This window comes from Symphodus melops (genome assembly GCF_947650265.1).
Source record: "Symphodus melops genome assembly, chromosome: 1".
Lineage (NCBI taxonomy): Eukaryota > Metazoa > Chordata > Actinopteri > Labriformes > Labridae > Symphodus > Symphodus melops.
In genome coordinates, this window is record NC_136691.1 from 38,115,217 (window position 1) to 38,135,843 (window position 20,627).

The following is a 20,627-nucleotide window of genomic DNA, read 5'->3' on the forward strand; positions in this document are numbered from 1 at the left end:
CTTATCATGCTCTCAACTCATGATGTATTTTCACATAAAACAGCTCTCACATACCTCAGTGTTTTTTAAGGTTTAATAACCTACAGTAAAGTAGACATAGACATAGACAAGTTCATACAAGTCAAGTCTAATTCATTGCCCCCGGGGACAAATAAAGTATTTTGAATTGAATTGGATATATTTAGCACAGCTAAAGACAACCAAGGTTAACCAAAGTATTTTATAGGGTAAGCAGGTTAAACCAAAACAGGAATACATAATAAAATAATGTACAGGTCATATACAAAGTTAAATCTCTGGGTTTTTTATGGTTCTGGCTGCCTTTTATAATCTTAGTTAAATTGTATAAACAAATGGCAACATTAGCTAAAGTAGCCAAATTAAATTTCAAGGTTGGTATAATTAAGTTCAAGCATTTTGTCCATCATAGATAGGTGCTTATGACTCTTAAATTCCTCCTAACCTTCAGGTTTGTTGCAAAATTATACAACATAAAAATATTGTAATTTCCCTTTCTTAAAGTACCATTAGCAGGTTTTTGTTGATAGAAACTTGACAGCTTTTATTTGGTGCCGTGGTGCATGCTGGGAGCAGCTCGTTGGCCTTGGAAACATGGCGTCGCGCTGACAGCTGAGAGACTGTCATTATCTTCTACACCGGCTGGCCCGTCAGCGGAGCGTGTCTGCGTTCACATTTTAGCTGCTAAAGTAAAGTGTAACGCTGCCTCGGCCTTCGTCCTGAGAAGTATTTGGTTTTACAGAGAGCGGCGCGGTAACGGGTTTAGTACGGGTGTCACGCCCACTCTGCTCGGGAACGTTATAACGACACCGTCCGGTAAACCAAGCCAGACAGCTAGCAGCTACTGTTAGCACGGAACACGACCACCCATGTTTTTATGAAGAGGACCTGTCTGTTCTCCGCTCGGCTGTCTCGCGTTAGACTACAGCTGAGCAGCACCCTGTGCCCGGTCCACCGACACCGACAGATGAAGTGGAGGGCAGTAAGGCCAGTTGTGTTATTGTAGCTCACTAGCTGGCTAGCTAGGGCGTTTCTGTCATTCTGTCACTGAATTTTTAATGTCCGACCCCTTTGGCATCACTGTCGGAGGAGAGAGCGATGGGCTCCGGGGCTGTAGATTCGTCCCAGTGGCTTTCGGTAAAGGAGGAGACCATTTTCCTCCACGATGGACTTATTCGGGTCACAGATCTGGCCGAGCTGCCCAGTGAAATTGGAGTGTCGGAACAGGGGGACACCGAGCTCGAGGTGGGTCCATCTGTCACACATACACACACACTCAGGTATAAACACACACACAGGTTTATATTTAGCACCAACCACTCACACTTCTCATAAGAATGTCGTTATGTTTATTTTAATGTTAACACTGTGTGTTCACTATCAGCCGCCTCACAGCATCAGTGATAACGGTATCACCATGTTATTGACCCAATGTCAAGTTAACCATAGTTACCAGTGTACTTCCGGTCTCCCCTTTCAAAATAAACGTACATACAGTAATACACGCATAACGGTTGTTATTTTACCATGAATTGAGTCTTATGTAGTTGTTAATAAATGGTTATATGATGGTATTATGTATCGTATGATGTCTAGTAATCAATATAGCTTTTACGTGATTATATATAAATAACACATTTTTACATATGATGACCATGTGGCATAAACAACGTTACTCGGTGACCTCAGTTTAATTTGTTTCACTTTAACGTAGTGCCAGTGATGGTAGCATCTTAAATTGCGGCCAACGTTTTTGCAGTATTGAATTGCAGACATAATGTGTTTTCTAGTTCACCTTGCAGTTGCACCCCATGAGTTCAAATGAATCAAATGGAGTCATGGTAAAGTGTAACAATAATCACAGAGTATCATTCAACTTATTGACTGAACGTATTTGAGAAAAGCGAGAGCTTTTATCAATCTAAATCCACGTGGTTTACATTTCAATTAGGCTTTTATTTTGGCACAGTGTCTCTTAAAACCGGATGTGTAGGCGTTGTTGGATTGTGGAGACTTTACAGTGATGCAGATGGAAACTTCTACATAACAATGTTGCATCCTTTCTTTTTATGTAATAAAGCCAGATAAAGTTGAATGCATACCGGTGTGGAGTTCATTTCGAGTCACATGCTCATTCACTCGTGCTTGATATCTAAGATTAGTGTGATAATAAAAGTGATAGTAATGTTAAACGGCATAAATAATAATACCTTATGTTAGACACTGTACCGATGATGCTTCTTTATGATCTGATAATAGGATTGATGACGTTGTCCATTATGTTAGCTTTAACAATTAATCAGACCTTTAAAAGAATCCCACTTGATTATACTTTTTTGGAAATCTACAATATTTCATACAATATATTTGGGGCGGCAGTAGCTCGGTTCGTAGGGACTTGGGTCTGGAACTGGAGGGTCTCGAGCACTGACTAGGTGCCTCCTGAGCAAGGCACCAAACCCCCACCAGCTCAGTGTGTGTACCAGATCTGTGTGTGAGAAGCATGTCTCTATAATAGGTGTGCAGACCACAATTCAAAATATAAATAGAATAAAAAAATAGATATATTTTCCCTTTTTTATTGTTATTATTTTTTACAAATGTATTCTCCCAAATCTCTTGCTCACAATGCTAATCAGGATTTCTTAAATTATTATGGACTTTCAGTTTTCTAACTGTAAATGTAAGTCACCCTAAGAGGATGTCTCCACAGATCTCAACATAGAGGATGTATGAGGAGAGAAGTCGCCTGTGCGAGTGTGCGCACAGTTCCACATAACAGATGATGCAGTGAGACTGGTGTAAGGCTCATCAACAAACACTGCATGCTTGATTAGATTTTTACAATGTGCAGCAAGGTGCATTTAACTGAACAAATGACAAGCTGATTAATAAACTGGAACACGACCTTTTTTGGTGACCAATGTTTAAGCTGGTGCTGTAAATAAGTTATTTATATGATTAATATATATCATAATCATTTTAGTTGCAGTGTTAGTTCCATTATAAGCAGGTCATCAGTGTTGGACACAGAACAGCTGCACAGGGCTCCTTCACTTGTCTATTGAGCCATATGGCTTTTATTTTGGCTGATATAAGTACATGTGGTCTTGTTCAGATGGCAGCTCTGACAGCTGACAGACCTCTGTATAATTCATGAATGTGAATGGGCATGTTTAAGTGAAACCCCTCACTCTTTGTTTTTTCATCAAGTTAACAACAGACACGCACTGACACAGCTTCTCTACTTATGGTTGATGTTAGAAGTGTGGACACGCAGGTAAAGACAGAATAAGACAGAAGCTGTTGCTGACTGTACGACTGCTAAGCTATGAGGGATTTAAGGGTTCTGTTTAATATTAGTCCTATCTTTGTTGTTAATAATACCATACCATTGCCCGTCATGGTAATCTGCAAACAGGTGTATCTCGTAGTTGTACCTCTGGACCAAGTCAGGTGTGTATTATGTATATCCCACTCATTCTGGGCCTACACTGTTAAATATATATAGTATGATCTAGAATAATTTCCCAAAGATTCCTCGTCTGATTTGACCTCAGTATGTTTATGTGCAGGGCTCGATGGGTGGTTGAAATAGGGTGGTGCATAAAAGTAAGTCTCTCACAGTTGAAGGGTGTATTAGCTGGATAATCTGCACCTTTGCCCACTGGTGAGGCGAAGCTTAAATAGAAACAGAGAATCTGTTGTTTTGTTTTTGTTGGTGTCAGGCCTCGGCATATTTAAAGTAGTAGCTCATACCAAAACACGAGCCCGTTAAAGCCCGACTGCACTGCGATCCTCTCCGTTCCTCGTCTTCTCTGAGTCCAGCTTTAAGGCTGACCGTGTCATTGTGCTGTTTTCGTAGGTGTTGTGATGCTGACTATTTTTATCCACTTGCAGCAGTGTTTTGCAGAGAAGGAAAGTGGAGAAATGCCCAGCATCCAGACAAGGAGTTTTACTGTAACATTAGTAGCATTTCTGAAATTGAATCAATACAGATTGTGCCTGCTAAATGGTATAATGGTTTTTTTTCTGGTCCATGATTCGTGGGCCACAGAGTGTAATCAATATCTGAAATGCTGCCTAAGTGCACATGAAGCACATTGTTTCACTTGTGATAGGCTATCCCAAATGTGCCTCCTGTCTCTGACCACTGCTTCATAGCAGAAGCAAATGAACAGTGGTTTAAATGCCATGAAAGTGATTCATAGTTGTGCTGTGGATAAAGTTATAACAATAAAATACAACCATACTAAAATGTTGATTCATTTAAAAAAAACAAACCTTGAGGTGGCCTAACATGCTTGATACTGTACATAGACGCTTGTATTGTAGTAAACCTTGTGGACAAGTTGTTTTCAACTGTGCTGAAGGTGAGCCACTGTAGGTTTATTTCTTCTTGCTGTGCAGAGAGATTACAATATGATAATGCCACATTTTACACCCAGGTAAAGCAAACCCAGAGATGCTTTTCACAGCCCCAAATTCAAATCCATGAGAGTGAAATTTGAATTCTACGCTGCCGTGCACTTCCTATACAATTCTTAAATATGTTGGACTGAATAACTCTCTGATGTTGAAAATTGGATTTGTGTGTAGCCAGACCAGGAGCAGAAATAATTTGTGTCATCTGCCATCTCTAAAATAACATTTCCTCAAGATCACAGACTTATTGACACAACTTTGACTGCTGTTAATGTAACTTCCGTTTTGTTCTTCTTCCTTGCATGTCTTAAAGATCCTAACATTTGAGACGAAGAACCCGGTGGAGCTTGCCGAGCGCCTCCGTGCCGTCTGTGGGAATCAAAGCAATGCGTACGCACGCCTGCTGGAGTACCGTCTCAATGCTCTGCGTGGCCTGTGGGGAGCGCAGCGGCAGCTGGCCCTGGAGGAGCAGCAGGAGCGAGAGGGGACTGGTGGGGCTGATGAGGAGACCTTAGCCTTGCTCAAAAGACAAGGTCTGCTCCAACAACCCGAGCAGGCACCGTTTACATCCCGCGTCGGCCTGCTGCTGGTATTCCCCCTCTTGCAGTCCCAGACTCGAAGTGACCCAGCGCTCTGCGGTGTCACAGCAGAGGTACTCCTCGCCTGCCTCCGGGACTGCCAGCCGCTCAGCCTTAGCAAAGAGCCTGCCGACTGCCTGAATGGCCTCGAGGTGCTGCTCTGCTCCTGGCTGGAAGATGGTGCCCAGGAGTCAGGACAACAGCAGGGGAAGGCTCAGATGCAGATTCTCCACACACACAGACAAAGAGAAAACGCCGCTGCTGCACTGGTGGCACTCGCATGTGCAAGGTGAGGTCATACAGTGCTCCTTGATATCCCACCTTTCTAAGAATCCCTCAGTTGGGTGTTATAGAAAATGTTTTCTAATCAACAGTGTGAAGTAAAAGGCTCTTAAAGTAGCCATACACTATAGACAGGAAACCACCTTGTTGAAAGTAAGAGCAGTAAAATAAGCACGATAAAGAAAGTATGTTAGTGAAAACACTTTTGAGTTACTTCATTTGTCACTCTGTTCGACTAAGCAGGTCAGTTATTTCTAGAAGCCAAAGCTAAAATAAGCTAATATCAATGATATGTTTCTCTTCTCACATGCTTCATGGGTTATACCAGCAGACCCATTGCTCAAACTGTCTAATACTCATTGTAGCAGTCGTGCTTCCATGTCTGCATTATCAGATTCAGAGAGTAGAGTTTGTGTATACTTCCTTTAATAGGTGGGTATAAACAGACAGCTTGGTGTCAGTCCAGTGCTTTGATGTTCAGACTAAAAACAGCTCCTCGCTGGTGCTTGCTGTTGTGTGAACAGTAGGCTGTTAGCATTATCTGCTCGCACTGTTTGAAAGTGAAACTTGTACTTGTACATTTCTGCTTCCTGCTGCAGCATCAGCATTTATTCTAAAGTCTGTGAAATATTTTAGGCAGGAGCAGAGGTCCAACACTCACTGAGTTATTTTGACGATAGACAACAATAGGTTGGGACAGATTATTTTCATAACCGTTGTATGTGCCATGTGCTTGTAGCACAATGTGCTTGTGAGATTTGTTTAATTTATTTTGCCCTTGTGTCTGAACTCTGGCTTCTGCTGGTGACAAGCGATCTTGACTTGTCAAAGCCAGAACTCTCCTCTCATTGTTCAGCCTCTGTTGAGGCTGAGAGCTTTTTGTTGTGGGGAACCATCCAGCCCTGGTGCCTTTTTACCGACAGTGGGAGCTAATTAAAGAGCTATGAGCTATACAGCCCCCCCCCCCCAACTCTAAATGAGCTTGGTTAGTAAAATGACTGTGTGAGAGGGGTAAGCCAGCAAAAAGACTGCACAGCCATGCAATGATATCAGCTGTTGATGACATGTTGAAGTAGTTTGAAGGACAAAGAGACACCAACAGAGGAACTTTTTTTTTTAAGGTCAGCTGTAATGTGTGTATGTATGTATATATATATATGCACCATATAAATCAATTGTAAAAATATGTTTTGTTATCTATCCTTCCATTTTCTTTTCGACACAGTATAAGATGTTTACTAAAGCTGCAGTTACAGAGCTCAGTTTCTCTGCACCAGAAAATGCCAGAATAGCAGTTTAATAGACCCTTAGCATAGCACATGTTTTGAATAGTGAATGATAGTTCAGTCTTTGATGAGGCCAAGCAGTAAATAAGCACTACACAAACGTACAGTAAGTAGGTTGCTCATGAACCCCTGCAGAGAGATACAGTGTTAGACAATCTCTCTGCTGCATGCTAATGGAACACATTCTTTCATTCAGATTCAACATTTGGATTCCCAGCAGATTACACCGGGTTACTCTCCAGAACTCAAGCCAAGATTTATTCCAATTTACAGTTCCAGAGCTGCTTAACAATGAGATTGAACTTGTGTTTCGTGCTGCTGATTAATCTGCTGAACTATTTTCCAGGGGATCTCTGAAGACCTTCATCCACACAGTTCACCTGCTGCAGAAACAGACCGATCTGGGCCAGCTCCCTGTGTCAGACGTCCTTTACAGGTGAGGGCAGGACTTCAGTGGATCTGGATGAGTCAGTATGCCGACATGCAGTGAGGGAAAGTGGAATTATTGTACGAGTCGGACTCAAACTGAACTTTTAAATTAAATTCCTTGAACCCTGATACACACCTGTACAGTACAATGATGTCCTTCATGTTTACACTTCAATCAGAGACAAACTGGTCCAGACGTCCTGTACAGTAGTAACTTGCTGAAAGGGGGTACGTCACCATGTACCATGAAGGAGTCAGACAAACTTCCATCAATAAATTGGTTCTCCCCGATGCTTGTAGATCGAGTTAGCTGGGTATGTGAATGTATGATGTATCACTCTGTAACTTTCCTGTTTCAGACTTTTGCTCCTTGAAGGAGGTCCCGGCTCTCCATCCTGCCTCCTGGGGGGCAAACACAGTGTATCCTGGGGTTTTGAGGACATGCTGCCCACCCCTGATAATTCCGCTGGAGGAGCAGAGAATAAAGGTAAAGAAGAACTTCAAACATCTGTGTCATCAGGCCCCCCGAACCAATGAGTACATGCTCACAGTAGATGCAACCTCTTGTGTGGTTGTGATGAACTACAGTATGTCGTGTACACATTCACTCTTTTATGTCTTGCAGGTTGTAGAGAGGACACTGCTGTCATATTCTTCATCATAATACTGCCCTGCTTTCTGATTTATTTATTCCGCTTTGATTATTTATAATGCCTTTTGTCTGAACTGCTTGAAGTGTGTGTAAAAAATAAACCCGAAGGGAGGAAAGTGCACTGCCTGGTAAAAGGCTCCTCTGTCCTACTTTTACTGTATACGGATGTACAGTGAAGAGATTAAGGACAATGTTTCAAATAAGGAGGAGAGCTTTGACTGTGAGAGGTTCAGGGATAAAGCAGAGGAGAGGAGAGCGATTTTCACCCTCCAGCAATACATCAGCTGACCTCGTGGTGACGGGATCAGTGCCTTATACCCATAAAGAGTGTTTGCACATTTACATTTCATGCTGAGCTGAGACTGGGTCAGTTTACTGATTTTTTTGAGGCATCAAAATCCTGGTAATGAGATGTTGAACAAAGCATTAACCTTGTTTTTTTTTTACCTGGCTTTAGGGCCACTTGTGACTTATTTTGATAAGCTTCATCTTTCTGTCATGAAGCCTTCTGAACTCTTTGTTGTTGTGCCTTGCAGACACTGACCTGGGGCGCTGTCTCGCCACAGACGGGCTCTATCTGTATACCACCAACTCCTCAGGGAGAGGACTCAGCAAGCTGGGCTCTGGTTTACATGGGACACTGAGGTAATGTGACACTCCTCCCCGCCTGCCTTGTCTTTATCCGCAGCATTCGGAGAATAGCAAGAGAGACGGACAGAAAAAGAGAGGGGAAACTCTAAAAATATCCCTCATCGAGTGCCCATCCCAGGACAATATTGGCACTTGTAATTTCCTGGACATTTTCTTACTGATGTCGCATCCTCACAAGTGACTTTTGATTGATTCGGTTGATTTTTTTTAACGGCTCAAAGGCTTTGTGTTTAGTATCTTAATTTAGTTGTAGTGTAGTAAGTCAGGTTTTTTTTGTTGCTTTTTTTACGTCAAGGACATCTTACCTTCACTGTGTGTTTTACAGTACAACGGACTCAGAGTTTCAGCTAATTTCATCTATAAATTGTGATCCTCAAACAGAACAGGAATATCTGTGAGAAATGGGACTCGGTAAAAACAACACTACGATCATTTCAAACAAAAAGTACTCGACATGTGGTTCTTTGTTGCTCCTGGAGTCATACCACAACAAATCCAGATGCTTCTAACTCGGCTTCTATCTTCAAGCATTTTCAAAGAGTACAAAAACAGAATACAGAAATAGCTGCCCTGTGTTTGATTCTGTTTGTGCAGGGGTTTTGTGTACTGTCGAAATGAAGAGTTGGAGCCTGGCTGGGTGGTGTACAGCAGCGGTCGCCTCCTCCACCGACCCTCTTCTTTTGATGCCAAGCCTCATCAGCTGTGCCAGGTCATTGACCCCTTCACCCTCCAGGTACTGTACATATTTACTCCACCATCTGACAAATGTATGTTAAACCAATCAGTACGAGTCCAATAGTCTTCAGAATTCCATTGTGTCAAACTGAAATGATTCTGTCTTATAAATAAGGCCTGTATGCTCACAGTGGTGCAGTATTTCTCACTGTCAGACACAATAAAGCTAAATTATAAGAGACGAAAGGGCATGGTGGGAGACGGCAATAAATATTCTTATTGTAATTTTTACTGAGACAGGGTATATATCAAATCTATATTAGTCTAATTGTGGCCTTTCCATAGCCATGGCTAATTACATTTTCTGTTTTAAGGTGTGCCAGATTGTGCCCATGCCAGCCCACCACTTCCCTGTGGGTAGCAGCATGACCACGCTGCACCTCTGCTCAGATGGAACCTACCTGTACTGGGTCTGGTCTCCTGCAAGTCTCAATGAGAAGACGCAGAAAGGCCACTCTGTCTTCATGGATGTCTTTCAGTTGTCTGTGAGTACAACAGCCCCATGTCGCGGTTTCCGCTGGATTAAGTTCATTCATGTCTGCGTTTCAACTTTGATGATTTCTCTTCTTCCTGTCCGTGCTGCAGACGCAGACAGGGTTGTGCGTGGCAGACATCTTGCAGGAGAGGGTTATTCTTACTCGCAAGGAAGGGGAGTCTTCAAAGTGCTTGAACGAGCTTCTCTTGAGTAGAATGTCACGCTTCCGGGCCTCCCATTCTGCCACATTGGCTGCTCTAACAGGCTCCGCAATCACCAACACTGTCAAAGAGGAGCAGTCTGGTAATTTATACCTCTGACAGCCTAAACCTCTTAAATGATTCAATTTACAGCTTATATGAGTCATATGGTTATAAAGACATTTCCTGGTGACACTTTTCTGTTTTATAGCTGTCAACACAAGCTGTGGACTCCCTCTGAAGACCCTGAGACGGACCCCTATGTATGTTTGTGGAACCTATCTGGTGATGCTGGTCTCACCTCCTGGTGTATCTGGGAGTTCTGCCACACGCTCCCTGTTTGGAGGAACCAGCAGCCTGTCCTCTCTCAAAAGTAAGATGACACAAGTACCTTTGTAAATGTTCCTTCTTTTTTTTTTTTTTGTCACAACCTCTGAAGTCATCGAAAGAGATGAATGATATTCGAAAATTAATGCTAATTAAATGAAGACGTCTACAAAACTCTGTAAATGCTATTTGTAAATAGATCATCATTGAAACGTTTGTGGGAGAGAAAAAAAAGGAAAACTCAATGCTTTGTCACGTGACGTTGAAGTCAGTGATGATTATTATTTGCTGAATGGAACTTTCGTCTTGGGTCAGTCTTAGCCTCAAGCCTGGTTTTCAACCTGGCTGATGGTCAGTTCAGCAGCCGCGCAGACCTCATTGATGCTCCAGGCAGTTCCCTTGGCAGGGGAGCCCAGGTGGCTGGGCTAGGTGAGGTCAACTTCATTTATATTCCACCATCATGCATTATTGAATTCACCAGTCAAAGCCACAAAGCATGCAATGCCATGATTTTTTTTAAAGTAAAATGTGTGTATTTTATCTCTGGCTTTGCAGGAGCTTGTTATGATGCACTGAACAACTTGATATGGACGTGCTCCAGTGATTACATAGACCAGTGGTGTAATCCTGGGAACCAAGCCTTTCATCACGTGTGCCATAGGCTCGGTGTCAGCCATGTCATAAAGGAACCCAAAGGTAAATAAAAGTTACACTGATACCTATAGATTCTTCTTTCAAGGTCAGAACAGAAATATGAGCTTCTGCAAAATGTGTCTCTTCACAGAGGAAACTGTGGCCACTGGTGAGGTGATCAACCAGCTACTTCACCATGTAGGTGCTATGTGTATCCACCAGCTTAACCTGCTGGCAGCCAGCAGCAACAGCCTGCCGCTGGGTGCACTGTTTGGTAAACAACACCCAATTGAGGCTCGTCACTTCAGCAGCATCTGTGACATCATGGAAAAGGCCATGGTCAATGGAGATACCTGCATCATCCGCTGCATCTTGGTGGTGTTCCAGGTCAGTTTGAGGTCTAGCTGGGAACAGTTGGATTTGAATTGACTATTATCTGGGTATTTCACCTTTTTTTAAATTTTTTTTTATAAATGTTCTCAGGTGGTTTTTAGGTTTTTTAATCCTCAGTCGGAGCAGAATCGGGAGAGTGTGCGTCGTGCAGGTCTGCTCCTGTGGCAGCTGCTAATGGCTCCAATAGATCAGATAGGAGCCGAGATTCAGAGAGAGGTGTGCCTGGCCATCAGGTAAGTCATATATAATAGAGGAATAACAGTTAAAATGTGCGATCTTAACAATATTGAAATTGGCCGTGTCTGTTTACATTCTCTCTGTCTCTCTCTCTCTCTGCCTGTAGCTCAGGACTGAACACTTTGTATCAGGGGGAGGCTGAACTCAGCAAACTGCTGAAACTGGTTTTAACGGAAGGTGGTTATGAAAAATCATTCAAGTTGATGATTATTGTTGTCTTTAACTGATGTGACGTGAATGTCTGTAATAATCTCTGCATTTTCTTGTGACACTAAGGTGAAAGGAATAGCGGCCTGTCTCAACTTCGAGACGTTATCCTCACCAATTTGTCGGACCAGCTGCAGAAGAATAGATTTGGGAGTGAGGAAGATGACCACTACAGGTAAGTCCCTCAAATGTCAAAATAGGGTGAGATTTCCCCCCCCCCCCCCCTTGCATTTAAAAAACATAGTTGAACTTAGTTTGAAAACCTAGTTAGCTTCCTGTCACTGTAAACTTTTTCAAAGTAAAGAAATCTGTCTCTTACAGATTGAGTGATGAGTTGCTGCATTGTATCCTCAAGACAGTAGTCCGGGAATCCTGCCTCCTTATTACCAAATGTCAAACTGTCGCCCGAGACGACTTCCAGAAGCTGCTCTCCACTGTGCCAGTATGAATATCAGCTCAGCAGAATGAAATGCCATCTGTGCTGTCTCAGGTCACATGGTTTTGAGGTTAAACTCGTACAAACTTGATGTGGTTCTCCCCCCCCCCCCCCCCCCTCCCCCCTTTAGGTGGTCTCACCTAGTTTGCGCTACCTCATGGCTGTTCAGAACCACCTCCTCAGTAACACCATCCTAATCCGTCCAGATGATAGCGACGACAGCGACAGCTCCCTACAAGGGGAAACAATGAAGGTACAGGTAAACATCCCCTTTAATACCCCTACCTCTGTGCACAGTGAGTCTGTTCATGTGTCTGTCATCAGGGACTAAAGCACCAAACAGAGCTAGCTACAGGAGATTAATGCTATTTAATGACATGCATAGTCAAGTTTGCTTTTGCAGTTTAAAAGACCTATGTTGAAAGTGCTAAAAAAAAATCAAGTTTGTGTTGTCTATTTTAAATTTTAACTGATAAAAATATGAGAAAATAAAAGTCTCATTTATGAACAAACAACTGAGTGTGTGCTAACGTATGGAGTATTTTTAAAATCTCTCGGCATGAACATGAGGTCATGTGTAAGCTTTCCGCATTGCACGACAGAGAATGAGACATTGAACATCTGGGAAGCAGAAGTTACGTAAGTGTGGGCCTTTCTGTGTGTGTCCTCAGGAGCTGCAAAGCAGTATATTGTCCCTAGCAACCAAGATTCTGGTGGGATGTGATGAAGTGCTGGAGACCCTGCAGCAGGTGACCACAGCTCTCATTAACAGCGACATCTCAGACAGAGAAACAAGGTAAACTTTTAACCTCATCTCTAGTGTCTACTACATATTGAATTAGGCAAACAGCACTTTAGCCATCTTGGCTGATGCAACTGGATACATTTTGATATGCATATACCAATTAAATTATTTATACCATGAGCAGACTTAAAGGTCAGTCTTTATCACCAAAAAACTTCACTGTACCTGACAAAACTAAGCACTTTGTTTTCTTGTTCAATTATACTACACTTTTTTTCTTGAAATAAGACTTTCTTTAAAAAAGAGAAATGAAATGATTTATAGAAACATTCTTTTTATCACAGAAGATTTTTTTTTAACTTTTTTAAAAATGTTCCTTTTTTTCTGCCAAAGAATCATCAATGGAAAATGACACGTTTTGCTTTTACTCTCCTTGTTAAGGTTGAAAGGCTTGGAACAGGTAACCAAAGCTACAATGCTCGGTCACCTGCTGCCAGTGTTGCTCACCTCTCTGATGCACCCAAACCTGCAGACACTCACCCTTGCTGATGCCCTCATGCCTCAGCTGGTGCAGCTGGTGCTCTACACCAGTCAGGTTAGATTCTTGCCAGTCCAAAAGGAAATGTTTTAATTAGATTATATTATTTTTCTTTGATTAAGAAAGGGGACTCATCATTAAAGTATTGTTTCTCTCCCCCTTTTTTTCCAGACTGCTCTGTTACTAAAGACTCAGACTCCTCTCTTCAATGAAGAGCCTCAACTTATGAGTGGCTCTTTAGGGCAGGGGGCGAAGGCATGTGCTGCTGATGACAGGTGAGTTTTCTGAAGCTCCTCTATAAGAATGTCAGAAATTGATGTATTAACATGTAGGATTTCTTTTCTGCATAACTTAACAATCTGATTATAGAAAGACTTGTGGTTAATTAAGTGCGGCCAGCGGTTTTATCCCATCACGTCTTCTCAAACCAGCAATTTGTTCTTATTTTCTTATAAATCAGAATTCTTGACGAACGCGAGGAGCCCGGTTTCTTGACTGGACTGAAGATCCCTGCCCCATGGGCTGCTGGGAAGACTGTAGAGACGGTGCACCCTGTAAGGGATAATTACAAGTTCAAGGAGACCGTACACATCCCTGGAGCACGCTGCCTGTACCTTCGATTTGACTCTCGCTGTTCCTCACAATATGACTATGACAAGGTGATGGAAGACGTTCATTTCATCCATTTCTCTGACACGCATCATGTCAACTTTCTCTGTCTGGAGATGTCTTACACAGAAGTGTTCTCTGATTTTGTAGTTGGTCATCTATGCTGGTCCCAACACCAACAGTCGTAAAGTGACAGAGTATGGAGGGAACACACTGGGTTATGGGAGTCGCTCTGTGTTGGGGACAGGTTGGCCGAAAGACCTTGTCAAGGTAAAGTAAACGTATTACCAAAACACCGTTAACACAAAGTGCACACACTGTGTTTAAAAGCTGAATAATAATTAAGTGTCCTGTTTAAGGTTGAAGGCGATACTGTCACGTTTTCGTTTGAGATGAGGAGTGGCCGTGAACACAACACTCCTGACAAAGCCATGTGGGGCTTCTCCTGCACTGTCAGAGCTCAGGTGAAACAACCTCAACGTCTTCGTTCACCACTTTGAAATCACAATGACAGTGTAGAGCGACAACGTTTTCTAAAACTGCTCTATGGTTTTTGTTTTAAGGAGTCCTCAGAAGATGTTTCTGGAGGCCTCCCCTTCCTTGCAGACCTCGCACTGGGTCTGTCAGTGCTTGCCTGCTCAATGCTTCGTATTTTGTACAACGGGCCAGAGGTGACCAGAGAGGAGGAAGCCTGCCATGATTTGCTCTGCTCAAAGCTGCTGCAGAGGTGACACGGCTAAATGGAAACAAAAGAATTTGAGATGTGACAAATATAGAGCAGTGTAAGAATTGGTACGAACTCGTCAGTGGTGTGAAGTTGTCTAGAAAAAAACAATTTGTTTTGTCTTTTCCTCAGGTGTCAGTGGCAGGTAGAAGCAAACGGTGCTATCTCACCTGCCCTCACGCCCAGCCCGTCACCTCTGCCACTCACGATTGAGGAGGATCGGGAGTTCACCTATCCCTCCGATGTGCTCATCCCACCTCCAGGTCTCATGCCAGGTACATACTTTGACTTGCCTCGTATCCGCCTCCCTCCGGGCATCATGGGAAGGCTTCGAGAGGTGTCTGGAAGAGCTCGACCACAGTTCCGACCGAGCATCAAGTGAGTCGTGGTTATTTTTTTTTCATCACTGGATCGAGTAGCCTTCATAAGTAAGACTATTTTCTTGTCATGGATAAGATTTTTACACCCCATTATTTTGATCTGTCAGGGAGGTGATCAGACCAGATGTAATGGAAGAGGTAATAGTATCCTGTGTGATTAAACATCTGAGCCTGGTTGATGCCCTTCAGTCACTCGTAAACTACCAGTACCGGGAGGATCACGCTGAGGAGTATGACCTGGTCTGTAAGATCATGGCAGAGACGTTTAAGAAGATTAACGCCATGGAGCGTCAACTGCAGGTGGGCCACAAAGAAAGGATGTCAAAGGACGTACTTTACATTTTCAATGATGTTTCCTTGCTGTACAAGAATGATTCAGAGTTCACACTGTTTTTCTCAGGTTTCCGTTAAATGAATCCATTCAAGCGATGTTTACATTTACAGTTTTGATAAATACATCACTTTTGGCTACAAATGATTGGAATGATGTTACAACACATTTCCATTATGTTGTGGAAAAGCTGTGATTATTTTCTGCCAATGATTTGTTGTCCTTGGCATTATCACTCCACTTCTTAATCAACACAATAACATGACAGGAAATGTATGCTCTTACCTGTGTGCTGATTATACATAAAATGTTTCATTCACAGAATGAAACATTTTATGTTTAGACTGGGAAGACTGAGAAGACCCATGTTCAGCTCAAAAAATGAAATTAGACTGCCAAACTGAACAGAGACAGAAGTGTGACTCTTACTCTGGGTACAATTCTCTCCTGTGTTGCTTTCAGAGTGTCGCAGAACTGGAACAGAAGTGGCAGAATGAGGTGGAGGAGGCCCATCAGGGGAAGCTGGAGAACAACACTCCTTTCTTTCATGATTACCACTTCTTTGAGGTTATCTGCGTCCCACACACAACTCTCAACATTTGCCACAGACATTAGAACATTTCCACTAACATTGACTTTGATACTCACAATGTTGCCGGGACATTTTTGTTCCAGAATAAAATAAAGGAGCTAGAACTACTTTGCTCCCTGAAGGAGGTCCCGCTTGACTTCACTGATTTGGAAAATGTCGTACTAGCACTGAGGCAAGTAATTAAAAGTTGATCCCAGTGCTTTGAACAGATGTGATGGGTCAGTTCATGCAATAATTTGATGTATTTGAACCAACAGGGAGAAATTCTTTCAGGAGGTGAACACCATGCACCTCAGAAATATCATCTCACTGGCCAAAACTAAAGCACTGGTAAAGAGTCTGATGAACCGCACAGAGCTGCTGCTGCATGTTACTATCGCTCCACATTGCAGAAGTCTAACCACCACACCTGCAGGAACACCAGGTCAAGGTGCACATCTTTTTTTTTTTTCTTCTTGTGTTAATTGTTGGTAGTGAAGTCTTGTTGGGTTGCAGGGTTGGGATTTGTTCATTATTTTAAGCCTAATGTTGTGTATAAAAATGCACTACTGTCTAAGTCAATGAAAAATAGTCCTTTTAAAGTCTATGGGAAATGTTCTGTAACTTTCACAGGTAGTTACACAGTAGTGTCACAAACTGGTTTCTGATTATTATTTTAATTCCTTTTAAATTTGTTTAGTCAGTATATATGTAATCCGTTTGCGCTGTATGGTTGGTACATATTTTGTTACACGGACACATGAGGGCGACATCATTTAACTTTGTTTGACTGTGTTTTTTTTTAACCAGCCTCCAAGTCTGTGTCAGACGCTAAGACAGTGATCCCCATGGTGAAGCAGCCTGTCTTTCTGCGCAGCATGTCTGCCCCCTCTGATTTGGAGATGATTGCTAACCAGGACTTAGAGTTTACACACGCACCTCAGAGGTACGTCAATCGTTTTTTCACATGTATTATTTGATACATCTAATATTCTTTGTAATTAGAAATTGATGTAGGCCTTACCTTGTTGTTTGACCTGCAGGAGGCGACACCACCCTACGAGTCATCGCAGCAGTTCGTTTACCCTTCTGCAGTCTTTGGCCATAGAGGACAGCCGTGACAAACCAACATACAGCGTGCTGCTGGGACAGCTCTTCGCCTTTATTGGGACCACACCTGACCAGGCTGTGAGTTTTGCCGACATGTTTGTTGTCATAGCTGTGTAAAAAATCCGGATGGGATTTCTGGTCTGATATTGTGATCTTTACGCTGGTAACGTCTGTAGGTGTCGAGCAGCAGTTTCCTGTCTGCTGCGCAGACACGATGGAGACGAGGCAGCACACGGAAGCAGGCTCTTGTTCATATGAGGGAGTTGCTCACTGCTGCCGTCAGAGTTGGTGGAGTCACACATCTGGTGGGTCCTGTCACGATGGTGCTGCAGGGTGGTCCAAGGTAAGACAAGGAGGCTCTAAACACCAGTGAATATCCTGTTTTAAATTGTCTTTAAAATGTTGTTTTAAAATGAACTTATCATATGCGATTATTGAACAGTTAAAAGGCACAATCAAACGGTGATTGATTGTCTGTTTTTTTTTCTGTCATTTGTGTTTGTGTGCCATCTGTGCAGGATTGAAGAGCTGACTTGTGGAGGAATGGTAGAGCAGGTGCAGGAGGCCTTTGGGGAGACCATGACGTCTGTAGTGTCACTATGTGCTCGCTACCCTATCGCCTGTGCCAACAGTATTGGCTTGCTTTGCACAATCCCCTACACCAGGCAAGAGAACACATCTAATATTATCCCTCTTTTAAGTTTTCTTCCATGACTATGCCCTCAGCTTTGTTATCTCTTTTGATTTGATTACTGTTATAGGAGTGAAGAGCAGTGCCTGGTCCGGAGCGGTCTGGTGCAGCTCATGGACAGTCTGTGCAGTTTGAGCGGTCAGAGGGAATGCAGCTCAAACGAGAAGCAGACCAAAAAGCAGAAGGTGGCGACTATGGCCTGGGCAGCTTTCCAGGTGCTAGCTAACCGCTGCATCGAGTGGGAGAAGGTTGAGGGTAGGTTACGCTCTGAGTCTTTACTATAATCATACGTGAAAAAAATACTGTCAAGCTCACTTTCATTGTGTCCGAATACAAAGAAAAGCTTACTCTAAAGTACACAATCTGAATGTCTGTCACTGGGTTGTAATAAGTCTTTTGTCTTCACAGGTGGGTCTACAGATGCTGTTCACTCCGGGCTGGCACGGCAGGTTTCCAGCCTGTTGACCAATCACCTGGCCAGAGCCACAGAGTGCTGTGGGAATCAGGCAGCTGGAAATGATGCATTACAGGATGTTCTTAGTCTGCTAAATGACCTTTCCAGGTAACACTTTCTGTCATATTTGAACATGAGATACTTCTGTTTGTACATTGTTTATGCATACAAGGATGTTTTTCTTGTATTTATGCAATGTTTGTTTTATCTTCAGGAGCCACATAGGAAAGGCTATCCTGAGCCAGCCAGCGTGCGTTTCAAAACTCCTGTCTCTGCTACTCGACCAGAGACCTTCTCCAAAGTTGGTACTCATCATCCTGCAGCTTTGCCGAGCCGCTCTGCCTCTCATGAGTGTGGAGGACTGTGGTAACGTGGCCCTGCCCTCGTGGAGTTACTCTATTAACACACTAGATGCCGAGCAACAGGATGCTAATGACCCTGCCTCACGGATTGCTGCCTTGCTTCTTGCCAAGCTGGCAGACTACGTTGTCCCAGGTAAGTTTTGTACACCTATAAATGCAAATGTCTTTTTATTCCGCATACATTTAAATGTTCTTTTTATGTACTTAAGGCGAACTACGTTGTCATGAATTTATTTTCTGTTTCTGTTTATTCTTGATATTAACTATGATGCCTTTTCACCAGGCTGTCAGACCCTGCTCTCCCCCAGCTCCTCTGAACCAGACACTAGTCTGTCCCGTGCAAGCTCAAAAGGAGCTCTGAAGTCAGAAGATGTTGGAGAAGAGGGAGAGGCAGTTGACGGCAAGCTATCAATCTTCATCCACAAGAGGGAGGACCAGTCATCTCACGAGGTTCTACAACCACTTCTCAGGTAAGGTTGTCCCCTGATATAGCTTTTTTTTTTTTTCTTCAACAACAGCAAGCTTTGTCCAGGTTTCTTTGACGGAAGTGTTTCTCCATTCACTCCAAAATGCAGCAGCTCAGAGGGACGTCCGTTTCGGCTTGGCACCGGAGCAAACATGGAAAAGGTGGTAAAGATGGACAGAGACATGACAAAGGTAAGACTGTTGGTGAAAACAAACACTCGGAACAAAAAAACATCCCTTAACACATCCTTTCATCCTGACCTCTGCTGTGTAAACCCTCCCCAGAGCGGCAACTGTGAGGTCATCACAGAAGAGGCATCTGCTGCCCTGAGGAAGGCCAACAAGTGGGCTCAGTCTGGACTGATCGTGAGTGTTGGTCCACCTGTGGAGGCTCTAGCTCAGGAGACTGCAGGAGGCATCACCACTGGTGATAAGAAGAAAACCGCTCAAACTGCTGTTTGTAGGGACAGGAATGCTGAGCTGGCCAGGCAAGTAATCAACATGACTACCTTGGTTTAATAACTCGATTTGTACCATCCTTCTTTCCTGTGAAAATGACTTCTTTATTATTTAGTTCGGATGGGGTTCTTCCTCATTTTGAGCGTGTGCTCATCTGCTTAAACTGTATATGTCACAGACTTGTTCCTTGTTCTTCATTTGCCTTGATCAGATCGGACCCTGTCAGGCCATTTATCAGTGGTCATGTTGCCAACAGCATGGCTGCTGAGGTTATTGCTCTGCTGCATAGCTTACTCACTGCCCCTGAGTCCAACACCGCTCAGATCTGGACTAGCACTGCAGAAAAAGTAAGGGACCATTTTGTGTCTGACTTCATCACAATCTTTGTTTTTATGTGAGGTTACTGATGACCTGTGATGTTTGTGTTGAACCTAATTCTTTCTCCTTTTTCTTTTTAGGTTCTCTCTCGAGCCCTGATGTTTATCCCTCAGCTGGGTAAATATGCGGAGAGTATTCTGGAGAATGGAAGCAGCAGTGGCAGGAAACTGGCTAAGCTGCAGGCCATCGGCAGACAAGCTGTTGCTGCACTCTGTGCTCTCGGGGGCTTCAAAGAAACTATTAAGATTGGATCTGAAGTCCAGGTGGGTAAAGAGAGACAAATCAGGACAAATCATGAAAAATGCCATACTGTTAGCAACTAGTAGCAAAAAGGGTTGAATCAATTCTACCTTAAATAATAAATCCAGACCTGTCAGGCTTTATTAAAGGGGGGTACTTCTGAACATAATAAGTTATTTGAATATGAGTCAGAGGCCTTCTCTTCTTCTATTATTGGACGCAGAGAAGCCTTCGACCAGGTTGAATGGAGCTTTCTTTTTTCAGTTTGAAAAAGGCTCAATGTGGGCCATAACTTCACTGAGAAACAATGCAGGTTATTAATTTCCACAACATTCCATTCTTTTATTGAGGAATTGATTCCCCTCAACCTTTAAGATGTTTCTAGACAAACTTTCAGTATTTTTTATTTCGCATATTATCAGTATGCAACCGAGGAGACTTGTTTCAAGTCCTTTGGTTCCCAACATTTTCCTCCTTTTAAAGTTCCTTCATTGGTTTTAAGGGGTAGTCTTCAAAGAGGGAATACCCCAGGTTCATATGGAAAGATGTGTTTACCATGACGTGAAATGTGCAGGTTTTGTGAAAGAATATTTTTACAAACTGAAA

General features: G+C 43.0%; 1 protein-coding gene across 3 annotated transcripts in view; it reads left to right on the plus strand.

The window, feature by feature from the left end:
- The first annotated feature begins 569 nt into the window (after positions 1–569).
- The window catches only part of hectd4 (HECT domain E3 ubiquitin protein ligase 4), a 36,066-nt gene continuing 16,008 nt past the window's right edge, over positions 570–20,627 (plus strand). For 2 of the 3 annotated variants that reach the window (XM_079341923.1, XM_079341925.1), the window contains exons 1-41: positions 570–1,263; positions 4,757–5,310; positions 6,936–7,025; positions 7,378–7,505; positions 8,207–8,315; positions 8,916–9,054; positions 9,371–9,541; positions 9,642–9,834; positions 9,943–10,104; positions 10,374–10,487; positions 10,614–10,754; positions 10,843–11,078; positions 11,175–11,317; positions 11,428–11,498; positions 11,598–11,703; positions 11,850–11,970; positions 12,095–12,223; positions 12,636–12,760; positions 13,151–13,304; positions 13,419–13,522; positions 13,708–13,906; positions 14,007–14,126; positions 14,216–14,320; positions 14,420–14,583; positions 14,713–14,958; positions 15,068–15,260; positions 15,754–15,858; positions 15,967–16,059; positions 16,145–16,313; positions 16,673–16,808; positions 16,906–17,050; positions 17,149–17,315; positions 17,491–17,637; positions 17,734–17,918; positions 18,072–18,225; positions 18,332–18,612; positions 18,763–18,949; positions 19,055–19,136; positions 19,230–19,432; positions 19,615–19,750; positions 19,862–20,044. In XM_079341923.1, coding sequence (XP_079198049.1) covers positions 1,117–1,263; positions 4,757–5,310; positions 6,936–7,025; positions 7,378–7,505; positions 8,207–8,315; positions 8,916–9,054; positions 9,371–9,541; positions 9,642–9,834; positions 9,943–10,104; positions 10,374–10,487; positions 10,614–10,754; positions 10,843–11,078; positions 11,175–11,317; positions 11,428–11,498; positions 11,598–11,703; positions 11,850–11,970; positions 12,095–12,223; positions 12,636–12,760; positions 13,151–13,304; positions 13,419–13,522; positions 13,708–13,906; positions 14,007–14,126; positions 14,216–14,320; positions 14,420–14,583; positions 14,713–14,958; positions 15,068–15,260; positions 15,754–15,858; positions 15,967–16,059; positions 16,145–16,313; positions 16,673–16,808; positions 16,906–17,050; positions 17,149–17,315; positions 17,491–17,637; positions 17,734–17,918; positions 18,072–18,225; positions 18,332–18,612; positions 18,763–18,949; positions 19,055–19,136; positions 19,230–19,432; positions 19,615–19,750; positions 19,862–20,044 — 6,537 coding nt within the window. In that variant the 5' untranslated portion in view covers positions 570–1,116. The remainder of the gene's footprint in view (positions 1,264–4,756; positions 5,311–6,935; positions 7,026–7,377; positions 7,506–8,206; positions 8,316–8,915; positions 9,055–9,370; positions 9,542–9,641; positions 9,835–9,942; positions 10,105–10,373; positions 10,488–10,613; positions 10,755–10,842; positions 11,079–11,174; positions 11,318–11,427; positions 11,499–11,597; positions 11,704–11,849; positions 11,971–12,094; positions 12,224–12,635; positions 12,761–13,150; positions 13,305–13,418; positions 13,523–13,707; positions 13,907–14,006; positions 14,127–14,215; positions 14,321–14,419; positions 14,584–14,712; positions 14,959–15,067; positions 15,261–15,753; positions 15,859–15,966; positions 16,060–16,144; positions 16,314–16,672; positions 16,809–16,905; positions 17,051–17,148; positions 17,316–17,490; positions 17,638–17,733; positions 17,919–18,071; positions 18,226–18,331; positions 18,613–18,762; positions 18,950–19,054; positions 19,137–19,229; positions 19,433–19,614; positions 19,751–19,861; positions 20,045–20,627) is intronic. The other variant, XM_079341924.1, reaches the window with a different exon arrangement.